The 19,573-nt window shown below is 36.8% G+C and overlaps 1 protein-coding gene across 3 annotated transcripts in view; it reads right to left on the bottom strand.

The window, feature by feature from the left end:
• WDR47 (WD repeat domain 47) overlaps positions 1–19,573 on the bottom strand; it is a 56,614-nt gene that overhangs the window by 33,953 nt on the left and 3,088 nt on the right. For all 3 annotated transcript variants that reach the window (XM_089918620.1, XM_022584171.2, XM_089918616.1), the window contains exons 2-3: positions 5,671–5,837; positions 2,750–2,833 (exon numbers count right to left, since the gene is read on the bottom strand). In XM_089918620.1, coding sequence (XP_089774746.1) covers positions 2,750–2,833; positions 5,671–5,828 — 242 coding nt within the window. In that variant the 5' untranslated portion in view covers positions 5,829–5,837. The remainder of the gene's footprint in view (positions 1–2,749; positions 2,834–5,670; positions 5,838–19,573) is intronic.

Genomic DNA, 19,573 nt, shown 5'->3' with positions numbered 1-19,573 from the left:
ATACACACTACTCTATATGAAATAAATAACTAATAAAGACCTACTGTATAGCACAGGAAACTCTACTCAATACTCTGTGATGACCTACATGGGAAAAGAATCTAAAAAAGAGTGGATATATGTATAACTGAATCACTTTGCTGTACACCTGAAACTAACACAACATTGTAAATCAACTATACTTCAGTAAAATTTTTTTTAAAAGTCACACAAGGAAGCAGAAAAAGAATGAAATATTGCCATCTGCAAAAACATGGATGAACCTAGAGAATATTGTGCTTACTGAAATAAGTCAGACAAAGAAAGACAAATACTATATGATAACACATGTAGAATCTAAAAAATGATACAAATGAATATATATACAAAACAGAAACAGACTCACAGACACAGAAAACAAACTTGTGGTTACCAAAAAGGGGGGTGGGGGGTGGGGAGGGATAAGTTAGGGGTATGAGATTAACAAAGGCAAACTACTATACATAAAATAGGTAAGCAACAAGGATTAACTATATAGCACAGAGAATTATACCCAATATCTTGTAATAACCTATAATGGAATATAATCTGCAAAAATACTGAAACACTATGCTGTGTACCTGAAACTAACACAATATTATAAATCAACTATACTTCAATTTTTTTAAAAAAAGAAGAGGGTCATCTAATAAATTGCATGAAATATGTATAGGATTCAGCAAGATTTCAAAGCAGTATGAAACCAGGTCTACCAGAAATAGTGAGGGTCTTACAAGAAATGACTCTTGGAAGATGATCAGGAATGTGCTATGTAAAGGCAGGAGATGATGTAAGAAACAGTATCCCAGATAAATGAAGAATGTATAAAAGCAAAGAGGGGGCGCTTCCCTGGTGGTGCAGTGGTTGAGAGTCCGCCTGCCGATGCAGGGGACATGGGTTCATGCCCCAGTCCGGGAAGATCCCACATGCCACGGAGCGGCTAGGCCCGTGAGCCATGGCTGCTGAGCCTGCACGTCCGGAGCCTGTGCTCCGCAACAGGACAGGCCCGTGAACCACAAAAAAAAAAAAAAAAAAAAGGCAAAGAGGTATCAAATAGCATGATTTATGGAGAATCAGAAACTAATATGAGGTTCCACTTCTGATAATGGTGGAGTAACTTGTACCTGGCTAACCTTTCTGCAAATAACAATTAAACCCTAGATTAAATACAAAAAATATTTGAAAGCACTGAAAAAAAAAAAAAAAGCTGGCATAACTAGAGGGAAGTCAATCCTTGAAAAAGGGAACTTTAGGGGGTGAGACTGAAGGGTATAAGGCCTTCCAGCTGAGGGCACTCCCCAGTCCACACAGTGTGAGCTAGAACTCAGGCAGAAAGCTGCAGTTTTATAGGCTTTGGAGAAGTCAGGCTTTTGAGAAGTTCGGCTGCCAGAACAGCTGAAAAGTGGTGGGCAGGTTTCATTTTTTTCCAAAAAAAGAGGAAACCACAATGAAAAATACACCAAAATCTACTGTATAAACTGTGCCTAAATCCTTGGTCATCCCTAAAACTGAAGATGCAAGGGAGACTCCAAAGAGCCCAGGGAAAGCAACAGATTGAAGGCTAGATAACTGAGCAGAGATTTCATCTGGTGTCCACTAGGTGAGGGACAGAGTTTGCATTCTGAAGTACAACAAAGTAAACTCCCCGCATGAATAAAAATCAATACCTTCCAAAGGAAGATAACAGAAATCCAGAGTTTCAACAATGAATCCCAATGTGCAAAATACATTAAAAAATGACTAGACGTGAAAAAAAGTGACTCATAGTTAAGAGAAAATGCAATCAATAGAAACTGAGCCTGATATAACCTAAAAGTTGGAATTAGCAAATAAGGACTATTGGTGAACAAGCAGTTACTAAAAATATGTTAAAGGGCTTATTGGGAAGTACAGTCACAATGAACAAACAGATAGGAATATCTCAGAGAAAAATTATAAATAAAAGTAAATTCTGCAACCAAAAAGTACAATATCTGAAATGAAAAATTCATTGTTTATGAGCAGATTGCTAATAACTCAAGAAGGTGTCAGTAAATATTGAAGGTAAATCAACAGAAATAATCCAGACTGAAAAATACACAGAAAAAATTTTTTAAAAAAGGAACAAAGCCTCAAAACTGTGGAACAATATCAATCTGTCTAATATTGTACACTTAGAAGAAGAAAAAGGGGCAGAAAAAAATTTTGAAGATATAACTGCCAAAAACTTCCCAAACTTGATGAAAGACATAAACTTATAGATCCAAAAAGCTCAGCAAACCCCAAGCAGGAAAAAATACAAATAAATCACACTTAGGCACATCAAAATCAAACTGCTGAAAACTAATGACAAGGAGAAAATCTTGAGGCAGCCAGTAGAAGAAGAAAAAATAGAAAGAAAGAAACATTACATACAAGAGAATTAAGGATAACTGTCAGAAATAATGGAGGCCAGGAAACAATGGAATGACATCTTTAAATTCTTTGTACTATCATGAAGAAACAACTGCTTCAGACATGGCCCTTGTGATGTTTTATATATAGACACTGTTGACTAAGGGGTTTATATATCAGATGTTCAACTAATTGAAGTACATGCAAGCTGTCCTCTAGAAGTTCTCCAACTCAATGGGATTGAGTGTACTATTTTCTAGGAAAGCCAGAAGTCTTGTTTTTAAATTTTTGTTTATTGTTTTGTTTTGCTCAACTTCTACCAATGATAAGACACTAAAAAATTCAGATGAAATCTTACCTTTTTTTGTCAAATTTTTCCATACATTCTAGAGGCTGAATGAACTGAAGAACTTCATCCCATTGACCATCAAGGATTAGCTGCCTATATAAAGAAAAATCCACACATGCTATCAAATTTGTGTTACACTAATTAAAAGCAGAAGAGATGACAAGATAGCATTAGAACTTCACAAAGCAGGTAATGAGAATAACATTTTACTTGGTTTCTCAACCACTATAATAAACTTCCTCACAACTTATGTGTAACAACATATGCTACATGAGAAGAATTTGTGAATCTGCACCCACTCCTCATTCTAAAATGTTTTTTTACCTATGTAAAAACATTGAACTAAGTCTAAAAGTTTCTTTATTTCCCCACTAATCTTATAGTTTAAAGTTATTCTGTATTACTTAGGGGCCAGTGTGTTGGTATGTTCCAGTCTCACTAAGTCATTGGTTCTCAACTGGGTGCAGTTTTGCCCCCTAGAGAAATCTGGCACTGTCTGGGGACATTTTTGGTTGTCACAACTAGGGTGCGACTGGCATCTTCAGGGTATAGGTCAGAAGTGCTGCTAAACACCCTACAATGCACAGGAAAACCCCCACACTCACACAACAAAGAACCATCTGGCCCAAAATGTTAACAGTACTGAGGTTGAAAACCCTGCTCTAAACTGTGAATTCAATATCTTTGAGGCATTTAACACTAGAGTTTATATTCTGAGAATGAAAATAGTAATGAATAATATATTTCATCCTACTTAAGTAGTCTACGGGAACTTCTAAAAGTTATAAGGCATTCAGATTACTGTTCTTTTATAAAAGTAATTTCCCTATTTATGCTTTTTCAGAACAGAAAATTTAAAAATAGGCAGGAAGTTTTCCAGAGTGGAGCCAGGGAGGGTGGGCGTTTAGGCTGCGCCGACCCCTCAGCCCCCCTCCAGGAGACATTTCGAATCCAGGACATGTCGGGATTGAGGAGATACGAGGTAGCGCTGGAGGCTGAGGAGATCTACTGGGGCTGTTTCTACTCTTTCCCCTGGCTGCGCATGTGGTGGAGGGAGCGGAGCTCAGCGCACCCTCGGGAGCAGAAGCTGGAGCCTCTGCGGGGCCTGATGAGCTGTCTGTCAAGCAGACTGGGCACTGCTCCCCAGCGCTCCAGTCGCAGCCTCCCCCGCTGCACCCCCGCTGCCACTGCCCAGCCAGCCAGTGCATTAAAGATTTAAACCGAAAAAAAAAAAAAATAGGCAGGAAGATCTACAAAGGATTGCCAACTTTTGATTCGACAAAGAATGAATATTAATAAAAAGCAATCACAATATGTATCATAATCATTTTATAAAGGGACATTTTATTTTGTTTTCTTAAGGTTTTTTTAAAATTTATTTATTTATTTTTGGCTGCATTGTGTCTTTGTTGCTGTGCACAGGCTTTCTCTAGTTACGGTGTTGCGGTGCACGCGCTTCTCATTGAGGTGGCTTCTCTTGTTGCAGAGCACGGGCTCTAAGCGCACGGGCTTCAGTTGTTGTGGCTCACGGGCTCTGGAGCGCGGGCTCAGTAGTTGTGGCGCACGGGCTTAGTTGCTGCGCGGCATGTGGGATCTTCCCGGACCAGGGCTGGAACCCGTGTCCCCTGCATTGGCAGGCGGATTCTTAACCACTGCACCACCAGGGAAGCCCTAAAGGGACATTTTAATATTTCAAAAGTAAGAAGGACACAATTTCAAAGGCCGGCAGCCCTTTAAGATGAATACATTTAGTTTAATGGAAAACTTACTATCCTGTAATCTCACCTAAGACCAGTAAAACTTCATAACAAACCATCAGGTTTCTGCATGGGGATATCTGAGAGCCACTGCTAAATTCCAGAAGTAGCAATGACAGAGCCCAAAGAATACTGCCTCAGTACTGGTTCCTGACTATATCATTGACTAAGCTCCCTGGGGCTGAATGTCATTCATGATGTCAAATACAGGGAAGTGCAATGAGTTTAAATAAACTCTCCTAATAATAAAGCTTTTTAAAAAGCTCCTTCTTCATGAGTTAGAAACATTTCATTTCTTAAGGCTTTCCTAGCCACAAAATGCTACATATCCAAGAATCTGTACTTCTTATCAAGGACATTTGGTATCACATAAGCACAGAATACATTTCTGCCTGGAAATTTGGGTTTTTCTTTTTCAATCCAATTCAAGGAAGGATATATTTAGCTTTCCATTTTGGCAAACATGTTAACTCCCTTTTGCTCTGTAATTCCACTTCCAAGAATCTTGTTTTAAGGAAATAATTCAAGATACAGAAATAGTCACATGTATGAAAGATGCTCAGTAGAGCATGTATTTAAGAAAAATTGCAATTTAATTGTCTAAAAATAGGGGAATCATTAGGAAATTAAGTAAATCGAAAATTTTCAAAGCATAAATTTGTAATCACATAGAGAATTCTTATAATGTTAATGGATAAAGCAGGATACAAAATTCTAAATGCAACAGAATTGGTTTTTTTTCAATATGCACAGAAAATTATCAGTAGTATGTGTGGATGGTGGGCTGATTTTTCTTCTTTATTTTTCTGTATTTTCTACAAAGAATATTTTATATAACGAGTATGTTTTACTTCTATAGCATAAAAAAGGTATTTCAGAAATATTTTTTTAACTTTACAGAGTCTCTGATTTCTTAATCAAATATTTTTTATGATGATGCCACAAACACAATAGAGTTGTGACTCTTTTTAATGAATCTCTGGATCTTACTCCTGAAAACATTCTACAGAAAACTTTGTTTTGTAAACGTTCTTTATAAAAATAAACATTTAAAAAACTACACTTTGTCTTTTCATAATTACAAAGGTCTATCCATACTGTACCTATTATCTTATTAATACTTAACATTTCTTAGAATGAGCTACAAACCTCACAGTGCTAATGAAATCATACCTCAGGAAAAGCATATCATCTGAAAATAGGCCATTTATGACTCCACTTTCCTTCTCAAGGGCCAACATACTAATGTGAAGCTTCTTTGAATTCAAGAAGTCTAAAATTAGCTTAATGATTTCAACCTCTTTTACATTCACTGTTTCTTCAGCCGTCATGTTGATAACCTAAATATTAAACAGAACAAAAACAAAAATTAGTTCTATTATTTCTAAGCATTATTAACTATCTGAAAACTACACATAACAAGTTTCTTGGAAGTATTTAATACAGTTATTCTAAGTGAAACTAATGTAATATTTATCAAAACCAAGTCATTCTTTAAGGTGTGATATAGGAATGGCTATGATTTTAAGTCCTTATCTTTGAGAGATACACAATGGAATTACAGATTGATATGAAGTTTGTGATTTGCTTCAAAATAATACAAGAAGCAGCATGTGGGAGGAAGTAAAGATAAAACAATAATCACGACCATTAAAGTAGGATAATGGGTAATTGGAGGTTCATTATATTTGCTATGGTCTAAATGTTGGTGTCCTCCCAAAATTCATTATGTTGAAATCCTAACCCCTAAAGTGATGGTATTAGGAGGTGGGGGCTTTGGGAGGTGATTAGGTAATAAGGGCAGAGCCCTCATGATTGGGATTAGTGCCCTTTTAAAAGAGACCACAGGGACTTCCCTAGCAGTCCAGTGGTTAAGACGCTGTGCTTCCACTGCAGGGGGCACAGGTTCGATCCCTGGGTCGGGGAACTAAGATGCCACATGCCGCGCGGCTTGGCCAAATAAAAAAAAATTTTTTAATAATAATCATACGCTGCGATCTATTGAAAGTCAGCCCTCGACACAAGGGTTTGTCGCTCCCGCCGCCGCCACGGTGGCGGCGGCGGGGCCCAGGGAAGCTCGGCGTCCGTTTCTTCCTTCCTCCCTCCCTCGCTCTTCGGACTCCCCGACCCAGCACCCCGCGGGCGGCGTCCTCGGCCCACCCTCGGCGGCTGCCCACCGTCTGCGCGATGGGAGCGGCGGCAGGTCTCGGCGCGCATGTTCCCGGACCGGCCCGCGCCGGTCTGTCGGGGGAGGCGCCCGTCCCGCCGAAGGAAAAGGGGGGCGAGAGGTCAGGGGGCGCCCCTGGCGGCGTCCCCCGGCCTCGGCGCGCCGCGCCGCGCCTCCTCCCCACCCCGCCGTGGGCCTCGCCCACGGGCTGGACGGGGAAAGGGGGAGGCGGGTGCTGACCTAGAGGCGGGGGACGTCGCAGGGCGGCCCCGTGGGCCCCTTTCCCGGGGGGCCGTGGGGGCCGGAGGGGCGGCGGCACCCGCGTGCCGCCGAACGCATCCGTGTCTGGGTCCTCCGCCACCCTCGGCGCAGGGGGTGGGCCGGGGTTCCCGGCCGCTCGCGGCCCTTGCGCTCTTCCTAAAAAAATCATCATCATCATCATCATCATCAAAAACAACAGAGACCCCAGAAAGCTAGTTCGACTCTCTCCATGAGGATAAAATGTGAACTCAGCAGTCTGCAACCGGGAAGAGGGCTATCACCAGAACGGAACTATGCTAGCCCTTATCTCAGACTTCCAGCATCTATTGCAGAACTGTGAGCAATAAATTAATGCTATAAATAAACCACCTAGTCTATGGTATTCTGTTATAGCACCCCAAATGAACTAAGACAATATTATTCTGTCTACTCCTACATATGTTTAAAATTTGCCATAATAAAGAATATTTTTAAAAATCACTAATAACCAAACCATGTTTAGCTATGCCCTACACACTAATTCAATAAGCACTTATTGTCTTTTCTCTGTGATAGACACTGTCCTGTATAGTCAGGACACATTGGCTCTGCCCTTAAGAAACTTATAGAGTGTAGCAGCAACAAGTAAAATGTTGTACCCTATACTTTGGAACCAAACAAAACAAGGTTGGTTAAAATGTGCAACTTTAAGTCATATCGGTACTGCCAACCTAAACATCAGTGATATTTCAGCTCTCTCAAATCCCTTCTCTCACTTGTAAGTCTGCAGTGATACAATTGAGCACACAGGTTAATTCATCAAGAATTAGAACTAGGAGGAATTCTGAAGATCATCAGATCAACATTCTCATTTTAAAGATGAGGCCACACAAGTTACATGGCCTAAGTTGCTGCAGTTTTCAAATGTTCACGCTCAGAGCAGTACAAAAGACTACCAAGCTAAGCGGACTAGCTGCAAACAAACCTCATCAGATGAAACAGACTGTAAACGTAGTTCTCACAGGACCAATTATCTTCTCACAGGACCTATCTTTAACCAAATTCACAGAAACATAAACATATGCATGTATGCACATGGGTTTATTTTTTGTCTACTATTTTGACAATTTATTTCTTCATAATGAGAAGTACAAACATCTAGCAGACTAGAATGTTCATCAGATGAATACATTTTCTCTCTTAGGTGGAGAAGGTGATAGAGTAAACAAGGGACAGAGCATGGAAAAATAATTATGATTCAAATACTTAATGACATCAGACTAAGCTAATCTCATACATCCATCTCCACAATAAGGACATGCCTACCTCAGGAAACAGACAACTCACAAATCTGTCTCCCCCAACAGGCCAGCCACCCAATTCCTCATGCTTTGGGTTTCCCTTTGCTATCTTCTGAGCTGACCACCCTTCTGTTCATAGACTTTGTCCAGAAGACTCTGTACAATAAAGTTAATGATATTTCCATTCAATAAATTCTGATCATATTTCAGAACTGTGTCTCTGAGATTAGCAATTTTAGCATTCCCCAAATCTTCAGATAATTCTTACTAGAAAAGAATGGCTTTTGCTAATTTAACTCTCAGAAAAATAATTGTAAACTCCCCTCGAATCTTAGAGGGCACTTCACTTAAATCACCATATACCAATCACACAACTTAATACAGAACTGAGACTATAATTTTCTAATGTTCAATACATCCAATGATATTAAACATTTTATAGGCCTCATTCAACATTCAGTCTAATACTAAGTAACTCTGGAGTTACTACGAATCTATGGCAATAGTCCCACAAGTTTCATGCTGCCATCATTTCTGATTAATAAAACCTAAGAGAAAAAGAAGTAGTATATTCTTACAGATACATATTTTATACTGACTTTTATATCTAGAATTTGAATAGATACAAAAAATATATCTTAATTACCCTAGAATTATTCAGGGTTTTAAAAAATTCATTTAAAAAATAAAAAATAATTCATTTAAAAAGATAAGTTTTAATTCTATACTGTAGAATTCCCAGTAGAAAAGTATGATATTTTAATCACCCAACCCAGAATTTTAACTCTTATAAACTTTACTGTTGCTGGATACAACATAAAACATAGACACATAACATAATGACTATATCTTAGAATTATTCTTTTGTAACCCACCCTGTGTTACTGAAACATTTGTAGAGGCTCCCAAAATCCTAACTATATAATTTAGAAATTAGATATGTATATATTTTTAAACATAACATAAAAGCATGATTCATGTACATTCTTTAATCTCCTTAAACTATTAATCACTACAAAGCTAGAATTTTTTGCTAATTCAGAGGAGCAGAATTCAATAATAAATGCCTCTTCCCCTCCCCTCAAGGGGACTACAAATCCAAAGTAAGATTTAACTAGCTTAGGAACCACTAAAATTATTTTTTAATCAGATGTACAGTATATAATAGGTGTTATAAATTAACACTTATTAACTTAAGAAGCAAAAACATCAATGAAGAAATGTCTCTTAAAAAGTACAGAGTAGATGCTTTTGTTTGCAACTGTTCTAACAGCTATTCAAGGGAATTCCCTGGCGGTCCAGTGGTTAGGACACTGTGCTTTCACTCCCGAAGGCATGGGTTAGATCCCTGGTCAGGGAACTAAGATCCCACAAGCCACGTGATGCAGCCAAAAAAAAAAAAAAAAAAAAAAAAGCCATTCAAAAGGATAAAGCTCTGGCCCTTTAATCTGACTATTTAGCCAAAGTCAGCGTTGATAACATCTTAGGTAGACCTGCCAGCCCATGGTACATGTGAACAATTACTCATCAGGCACAATTTATATAGGACAAACAATAAAGTGTATTCCACTGAAAACAGAAAACAAAATGGGGGAGGAGGAATCAGAGTGTTTCAGTATTTCCATATTAAATGATAGATTTACTGTAAAAAAAAAATCACAGAAACATGAACGCTATGAATTTTCCTTTAAGAAATAAATGTTTACTTATATTCAATATCTGGACTAAGTGAGGTAAGGAAACAAAAGAGTTTTCTTTAAAAATAAATATATCTAGAAACCAGCTGGAAAGTGGTTAGTATTTTAGTACTAATATACAATTAACACCTACAGAAACTAAGTTCCAGATGGCGTCTCTATATGGACTCCTGCTGATTACTGTCTTAGTGAATCAAGATTAGAAGAATGTATTAGAGGGCAAGAAATAAAATTATTTTTAGAAATCTAAGATTAAAGGTAAAATGTTAACAACAGATAAGAAAAAAAGAATGGTAATAGAAATATATTGACTTCTATGTATATTTCCATACATAGATACGGAAACAGTTTCATGAAAAATATATCAGTGGTAGCTTTCTAGCCAAATACAAATAGATATTTAAATGTTCCTTTGCAAAGAGGTTCTTCTTCTACTTACTTACAATACAGATTAGAAAGGAAGAAAAATGCACAAGGCTAAGAATGATTCAGAAGCATAAGGCTGAGAATGATTCAGAAGCATAAGATTAAGGCACAGCCACTAAATATTTTATAATCAAGAAAAAAGTGCATAAAAAGGCTCCATTAATCCCCATCTCTATCCTAAACAATAAACACCACTTTCTTTAACCTTCCAAGAATTACAGAGTGCCTAACGCTGAACAATAGTCCTTTACCATTCCAGTTTACAGGCAAAAATGCAGATATGGAAATGAAGTACTATGAAGCTTTTTCATAAAATATCAAACTGCAACATAAGACTATGGTACTTTTTCCTTAAAAAAAGAAAGAAAAAAAGAGTGAGAAAAAACTTGCTAGCTATCTCTTTAATAAAATAGCATTCCAAAAACTTATGTTGCTGCCAGAACATTTAATTGTAAATGTCTGGTCCTTCAGGAATATAAATGTGACATTGCAAGTCACAATTTCTATGGGCCTCAATTTCTTCATACATAAAATAAGAGGGTTAGTTTGGCTAATTTCTATGATTTCCCTTCAACTTTTATAATTTAACTCACATTTCAGTAACAGGAAGTATATATTCTTAAGGGGAAATAGCAAGTCTGGAATAATCAGAAGTCTCTGATCCTTAGGTCAGTTTAATAAGAAGGAAGAAAATAGACTTGTTTTAGATCATTTAAGTAAACAAACAAAAGAAAAGCCCTTCTAACTGCAAGGCTCTGTCACATCTGCTAATCGGCTAACATGGATGCAGCGTGTGTGTGTCCCTTCTTACTGTTGACAGCTGTTCTCTATTCATCAATTATTTTAATTTACCTTCTGGAACTGTGAATGATTTTTGGTGTGAAGAACAAATTATGTTTAAAGCAGGTGCAGCTTTATATAGCTATAAAAAGAAAAGAATCAATTAACATAAACAATATGTTGTATATATGCATAAAATATCTCTGGAAAAAGACACAAGAAATTGATAAAAATGGCTGCCTCCAAGAGGGAAAACTGGATAATAAAGAATAGAAATGGAAGAAGATTTTTCACTACATACCCTTTTGTACCTTGTCAATTTTGTACCATGTACAATTATTACCTATTCCAAAAAATTGAAATATTATACATGAAACATAAATAAAGAATTTCCAATTGCAAAAAACTGGAAAGAACTAGAAATATAATGAATATAATGTATTCATTGTGTATATAATGAAGCAATAACATTTCGGTGTGATTTGTATTTCTTTTATAACCTGAGACCTCTTCTCAGATCAGATTCAAATATTATTTCAATCTTTCTTTATGAGATTAAAGTATTTGAATTATTTGCATATTCGAATCCACAAGTATTTTAAAAACATACTTAATTACTAAAGTACTAAAAATGTACAAGATAAGCAGACACAGGCTGTATAATTGAGTCACATAAAAACCAGAAAAGGTGGACTTCCCTGGTGGCGCAGTGGTTAAGAATCCGCCTGCCAATCCAGGGGTAACAAACGGGTTCGAGCCCCGGTCCGGGAAGATCCCACATGCCACGGAGCAACTAAGCCCATGCGCCACAACTACTGAGCCTGCCTGCCTAGAGCCTGCGCTCCGCAACGAGAGAAGCCACCACAATGAGAAGCCTGTGCACCACAACGAAGAGTAGCCCCCGCTCGTGGCACCTAGACAAAGCCTGCACACAGCAACAAAGACCCAAAACAGCCAAAAATAAAAATAAATAAATTTATTTTTTTAAAAAACAGAAAAGATAAATTTAAAAATTGCTAAATTTGGCACTAAAAATGTAAAATGTAAATCTTCCATTTAACAGAAGTTGCCATAAAGTTAAAAGACAAGGGACAAACAAGGACCAAATACAATACATATAAACAGCTAAGTGATTATCATCTAGAACATAAAAATAGCATCTTCAAATCAATATCTCCCCCAAAATTCCAGTTGAACAATAAGCAAAAAATCCAGACAATTTACAGAACTACAAATAACCAAAGAATTTATGAGAAGACGTTCAACTTCACTAGTAATATTAAAGATACCATTTATGGAAAAATTTAAAAGACCTGATAATATATAGTGTTGGCAAGAGTGTAAATGCCCCTTCATATGCTGTGTTAAGAATATAAATTGGGACTTTTTTTTTTTTTTTTGCCTGTGTTGGGTCTTTGTTGCTGCACACAGGGTTTCTCTAGTTGCGGCGAGCGGGCTACTCTTCATTGTGGTGAAGGCTTCTCATTGTGGTGGCTTCTCTTATTGCAGAGCACAGGCTCTAGGCACATAGGCTTCAGTAGTTGCAGCACGCGGGCTCAGCAGTTGGGGCGTGCAGGCTCAGCAGTTATGGCTCGCAGGCTCTAGAGCACAGGCTCAGTAGTTGTGGCACACGGGCTTAGTTGCTTGGCGGCATGTGGGATCTTCCCAGACCAGGGATTAAACCCATGTCCCCTGCACTGGCAGGCAGATTCTTAACCACTGTGCCAACAGCGAAGTTCTGGGACAGACGTTTTGAAAAAGAATTTGACAGCATGAAATTTTCATCTATGAAAATTTTAAATGTATATACTCTTTGACTCACCGATTCCAATTCTATTTCTAGGAACCTATTCTGCAAAAATACTTGCAAATATATATAAAGATACATATACAAAGATGTTCCTTAAGATTTGCTCGTAATAGAGAAAAACTAGAAACAAACTGAGCTCTCATCAATAGGAGAATTGTTAAATTATGGTAAATTCACACTACAGAATACTAATGCAGTGATGTAGATCTACTGTACCTTAACAATAAAAAGGCACATCACAGAACAATACAGCTATCAATAAATATTTGTTGAATGGATTTATATAAATAGGCCAATTTATCTTTTTTAAAAGGGAGGGCATAATATCTCTGTGTCTAAATAAATGACAAAGAAAGGACTGGAGGGATACTTATCAAACTGTTCAGAGTGGTTACCTCTGAAGAGAGGAATGAGATTGGATAGAGGGTGGGGAACTAGGAAGGGAGTTTTTTTACTCTTTATCGTTTGTATTATCTGAATGGTTTACAACCAATATATATTCATGCATTACTTGTACATTTATACATACATTTCTTATATAAATAAAATTTTTAATTTTATACAGAAAAAACTGTGAAAATGAAAAAAAATTATAGAATTAGATCTCAAAAGTTCTCTTCTATATCAAGGTACCAGGTAGAATAGAATCCCAAAGATAGGATCAATTGCTACATTTACAATGCAAAAACTATTGGGTACAAAAACTATTCTAGGATCTTTACTTGTATTGTTTAATTGATCTTTATAACAATCTTACAAGATTGGCAATTTCATCCCCATTTTACAGATGAAGATACTAAGCTTTGTAAGGTTAAAAAGTTAGCCCAGTATTTATATTAAGGCTGAACATCTCACTAGCAGCTGAATACTTCTTTCAGAAGTGTGTCAGGACATAAATCCTGATATCCACATCCCTGTCAACACCATCCAGGAAATCTCTTAAAAGTACCTGAGGGAACCTATTTAATTGTATAACAAAACGAAGGGGCAAAGAGGAGGAAAAAATATATATATTTAGACTAACTTTTAGATCAATTTTTCATTAGTTCCTTAAACATCTGGGCTGCCTTATCTTGATAGTCAGGCAAGAAATTGCCTCCTCCTCCCCAATTCATATCCTAAGCTTTGTAACAATAAAAATTAGAATTTCTGACTGTGAAAGAGTAAAAGAAATAAGAGACATAGAGGAGAGGCAAAGAGAGACAGAGAGATAGAAATAGGAAGGGACAGAAGGAAGGAAGGAAGGAAGAAAATACGGTAGACAAAGTTTAAAACCCTAGAACAAGATTGGAACCATAAGTTGACCAGATTCTAAAGCTCTTCCTACTGTATCACACTGATTCCCAAGAAAGGGAAGGGCATCAATACTTTACAAAAGCAAGGAAAAACATAAAATGGATAGAGTCATCTAAATATGCCAAAATGAAAAACCTTCATTTTCCTGAAATAATATATAAAAATTATTCCAACAGAGGTCCATAGTTCTATGATTCTTCAAATTATTTTTCTATTAAACAATGTTAATAGGGTGGGTAAACAAGCTAGAAGTCTACATTAATAACAATCTAACCAGACTTTTTTTTTTTTTTTTTTGCGGTACGCGGGCCTCTCACTGTTGTGGCCTCTCCCGTTGCAGAGCACAGGATCTGGATGCGCAGGCTCAGCGGCCATGGCTCACGGGCCCAGCCGCTCCCCAGCACATGGGATCTTCCCGGACCGGGGCACGAACCCGTGTCCCCTGCATCGGCAGGAGGATTCTCAACCACTGCGCCACCAAGGAAGCCCTATTTTTTATTTTAAAAGATCTCTCCAGGTCTAATAAAATATGCTTCCTAACCCTACTTGATAAACCACACTTAATTTTTTTTTTAAGATAAAGGATGTTCGTTTATTTATTTATTTATTGGCTGCGTTGGGACTTCGTTGCTGCGCGTGGTCTTTCTCTAGTTGCGGCGAGCAGGGGCTACTCTTTGTTGCAGTGCACGGGCTTCTCATTGCGGTGGCTTCTCTGGTTGCGGAGCGCGGGCTTCAGCAGTTCTGGCGTGCAGGCTCAGTAGTTGTGGCGCACAGGCCCAGTTGCTTCATGGCATGTGGGATCTTCCCTGACCAGGGCTCAAACCCTTATCCCCTGCATTGGCAGGTGGATTCTTAACCACTATGCCACCAGGGAAGTCCCAAAGGAGTTTTAAATAGCTTATTCATTAAATTATCACAGCACCTTATCGTAAACATTCAAATGTTTATTAAGCAAAATTTCAACCTATAAAAACACATGTAAGTAAGAAATGTAGAATTGTTTTAAGATTAATATTTGTACCAAAAATTTTAAGTATAGACTCTAATCACAAATTAATGCTACATCAACTAAGATCAAGATGCTACATCAACTAAGATCATATAAATTCATACAGTATTCTTTATTTGCTTGTTTGTGTGTTTTTACCTTATCTGCGGTAAAATGTATGCTTTATCTAAGAACACAATTGAACCTTTCATTATATGATGAAATCTCTAGTATAGTTTTCTGTCACACCTAAAGCCAAGGTACCAAAAGAGTGCTTTGTAAAATAGATTAAACTTATCCTTTATGTTCTTTTTTTACTCCCACACTTTTTTGTTTTCAACGAGAAAAGCAGAACTTAAAGATATGTGAGTATGCTTCAAAAGTGAACTACATAAAAAATGGTTTGTCAGCAAGTATAGGACTATATCTATTATATAGCGGTACATTCAGAAACATAAGAAAATGTACCGAACCAAGAGTCACAAAAACTTCAAAGCTTACTAAAAATAACACAAATTATACAAGTATTAACTATAGAAAGAAGTACAACAGAGTATATACTATATAATTACCCATTAAAGTTTTCTATCCTTAGCTTTTCTACTTCCTTCATATTTATAAACTTATCATAGAATTGAGTTGGAAGGTACCTCTGTCCACTCTCTAATTTAGTACAGAATATCTGAACACTTAACTCTGAGAGATGGTCTGCCAACCTCTACATAAATGCCTCCAATGACAGAAAATTTCTATACCCCCCAAGGCACCTATGGAAGACAGTCTCTAAGGCGGTCACCAATAAGACTACTAGTGTTTTTACATCCTTTTGTAGTCCCTGGCCCTTGAGTGTGGACTGGATTTACTGACTCATTTGTACCCAAGTGCAGAGTGGAAGTGTTGGGATGTCATTTCCAAGATTTATAAAGAGATGGTAACATCCATCCTGAGGGCAGGCATGTGCCCTCTCTCAGACTGCTCACTCTGGGAAGCCAGCTGCCATGTCACGAAGCAACCTTGTGGAAAGGTCCAAGTAACAAAGAACTGAGGGAAGCCTTCAGTCAACAGCCTGTGAAGAGCGGAAGCCCTCAGTCCAACAAGGAACAGAGGTCCAGGTCACTGAGCTTGGAAGGAGATCATCCCCAAGTCGAGTTTTCAGGTGAGACCACAGCCCCTGTAAGAAACTTGACTGCAACCTCAAGAGAGACCTAAAATCAGAGGCTCCCAGCTGGGATGTTGGGACCCTCAGAAACAGTGAGATAAATATTTGCTATTTTAAGCCACTTAGTTTTGGGGTAATTTGTTACACAGCAATAGATAATACAGAATTCCTTCAATTTTTTCTCAAGTATAAAAAGGCATATTGTTTTGTTTTCTAATATTGAATTAAAATCTACTTTCATCTAGGTATGTCTTTGGGTCAGCATAATAAAAATCTGTTACATTAAAAACTTTTATACATTTGAATCTGACAATCATCAGGTCTATTTCCCTACCTCCTTCAACCATTCTTCACATACCTTCCAGATCCCCTACAATTCTAGTCATTCTCCTCTGAACATTTGTTAATCTCTCTCTTTAAAGCATCTGAAATAGAACACAATACTCCAGGTATGGTCTGGTCAACAACTGTACACAGTGAAATTAACAATTCCCATTATGTGGGTACTATACAATGAACACACCTAGACACACCTAAAGTTGCTTTACACCATCTAGTTGTGAGATATTGTTTTTTGCAATTCCCAGAATTTTATTTCAAAAGCTTTTCCTGAAGTTGGAAAGAAGACCAACCCCATTCTATTTCCAAGCTCTCAAAATAATGTAAACAACAAAACAGCAAAATTTACAAAAATTTGCAAACAATATATACAGTAAGGGGTTAATATCCAAAATATACAAAGAACTCATACATCTCAACATCAAAAAACAACCCGATTCCTGATTAAAAAATGGGTAAAGAATCTGAACAGACATTTTTCCAAAGATATACAGATGGCCAATGGGCACATGAAAAGATGTTCAACATCACTAATCATCAGGGAAATACAAATCAAACCCACAATGAGATATTACCTCACACATGTCAGAATGGCTATTATTGAAAAAGACAACAAATAACAAGTGCTGGTGAGGATGTGGAGAACACGGAACCCTCGTGGACTGTAGGTGAGAATGTAAATTGGTGCAGCCACTATGGAAAAGAGTACAGAGATTCCTCAAAAAATTAAAAATAGAACTACCATAGGACCCAGTAATTCCACTCCTGGATATTTATCTGAAGAAAACGAACACATTAATTAGAAAAGATATATGCACCCCTATGTTCACTGCAGCATTATTTACAAAAGTCAAGATATGGAAGCAACCTAAGTGCCCGTCAGTAGATGAACTGAGAAAGAAGATGTGGTGTGTGTGTGTGTGTGTGTGTGTATATATATATATATATATATATATATATATACACATATATATATGTATATATATATACACACACACACACACATATGCACAATGGAATATTACTCAGCCATAAAAAAGAATGAAGTCTTGTCATGGATGGACCTTCAGGGTATTATGCTAAATGAAATAAGTCAGACAGAGAGAGGTAAATACTGTATGATTTCACTTATATGTGGAATCTAAAAAACATAAAACAGAAACAGTTATACATAGAGAACAAAAAGGTGGTTGTCAGAGGGGAAGGGTGTTGGGGGAGAAAAGAAATAGGTGAGGGAAATTAAGAGGTACAAATTTCCAGTTCTGAAACAAATGAGTCATGGGTATAAAATGTATAGTGTGGGGAATACAGTCAATAACTATGTAGTATCTTTGCAGGGTGACATATTGTAACTAGACTTATCATGGTGATCATTTTGAAATGTATAGAAATATCAAATCACTATGTTATATAATAGGAACTAACACAGTCTTCAATAATTATACTTCAATTATACTTCAAAAACAAACAAACAAACTCATAGAAAAAAGAGACCAGATTTGTGGTTACCAGAGGTAAGGAGCAGGGGAAGGGAGAACTGGATGAAGGCTGTCAAAAGGTAAAAACTTCCAGTTATAAGATAAACAAGTACTAGGAATGTAATGCACTACATGATAAAAATAATTAACACTGCTGTATATTATACAGGAAAGTTGTTGAGAGTAAATCCTAAGAGTTCTCATCACAAGGGAAAATATTTTTTTCTATTTTTTAAATTTTGTATCTATATGAGATGATGGATGTTTATTAAACTTGCTGTGATAATTATTTTATAATGTATGTAAGTCAAATTATTATGCTGTACACCTTAAACTTATCCAGTGCTATATGTCAATGATATCTCAATAAAACTGGAAGAAAATAGATAAATAAATAAACAGGAAAAAATGTTAAACCAAAATGGACATTAAGGCACCAATTTTAGCTCAGTTCTATAAAGCTTTCGCAAAGATTTTATGTAAGCTCCATTTTCTTTTTCAATAGATCAACAAAAGTCACAAAACATGGCACTTAATCATAGAAACTCATTTCACAGAATTCATTATTTAAATCAAATATATCAACTATAAATAGTATAAAAATTTTATGTCCTTTTTCATGTAGTACTGTTTCTCTATAACATAGAGTGTTGACTTGTGAAATGGGATCAACCTCCTAGCAGAGTGGCAAGCATGTGATTGGTGCAATATAAATTTATCCCTTTAGAACTCATAAGGTAAGGGCATTGTCCTTAGGGTTGCTAATAACATGCTATGGAAGAGCTACTGTGCTACAGATAAAGTATAAAAATTTACTCTGGAAAAAGTTTACCTTGTTTGTTTTTTTTTACCTTGTTTTTTAAAAAAATTTTAGGTGTAACTTTGAAACATTGGGAATCCTGATTAGATGTTAAAGATGCCACATGGAGAGACTCCTACTTGTGGTAACATGTTTGAAGTAAGTATTCATTTAAAAATACTTGTGTCTATTATGTGCTGGCACGATGCTGCATCCCTGGGATACAATGATTGAGTTACTATGGTGAACAAGAAGATAAAACACAAAACAAAGGCTTCTAAGGGAGGGTGTGGTGTTTTGTAAGGTATCTTTTTACACAAACAAAAACAAACTCAAAATAAAAAGGAAGAAAAATCAGCTGAAACATGTAAGCTTTGGCTATTCAATGTAATGGTCTCAAAATTAAATGTCAAAAAAAAAAGTATTCTCTGACATGGGTCAGCATTGGATTTAATGAAGACCTGGATTAAAGTCTTCTGTATAAAAATAATATACATAAAATATAAAGTAAAGAGTATCATAAAAAATTACAAATAAAATGCTATGGAAGTTCTGAGGTATCTTGCTAAGAATGGGTCTGAAGGATTGTTAATATC

Source organism: Delphinapterus leucas, chromosome 1 (genome assembly GCF_059928025.1).
Source record: "Delphinapterus leucas isolate spDelLeu-1000000601 "Yukka" chromosome 1, BTC_Dleu_Yukka2, whole genome shotgun sequence".
NCBI lineage: Eukaryota > Metazoa > Chordata > Mammalia > Artiodactyla > Monodontidae > Delphinapterus > Delphinapterus leucas.
Note: the sequence above shows the minus strand (reverse complement) of the source record. Positions and strands in the feature narration are given on the sequence as shown.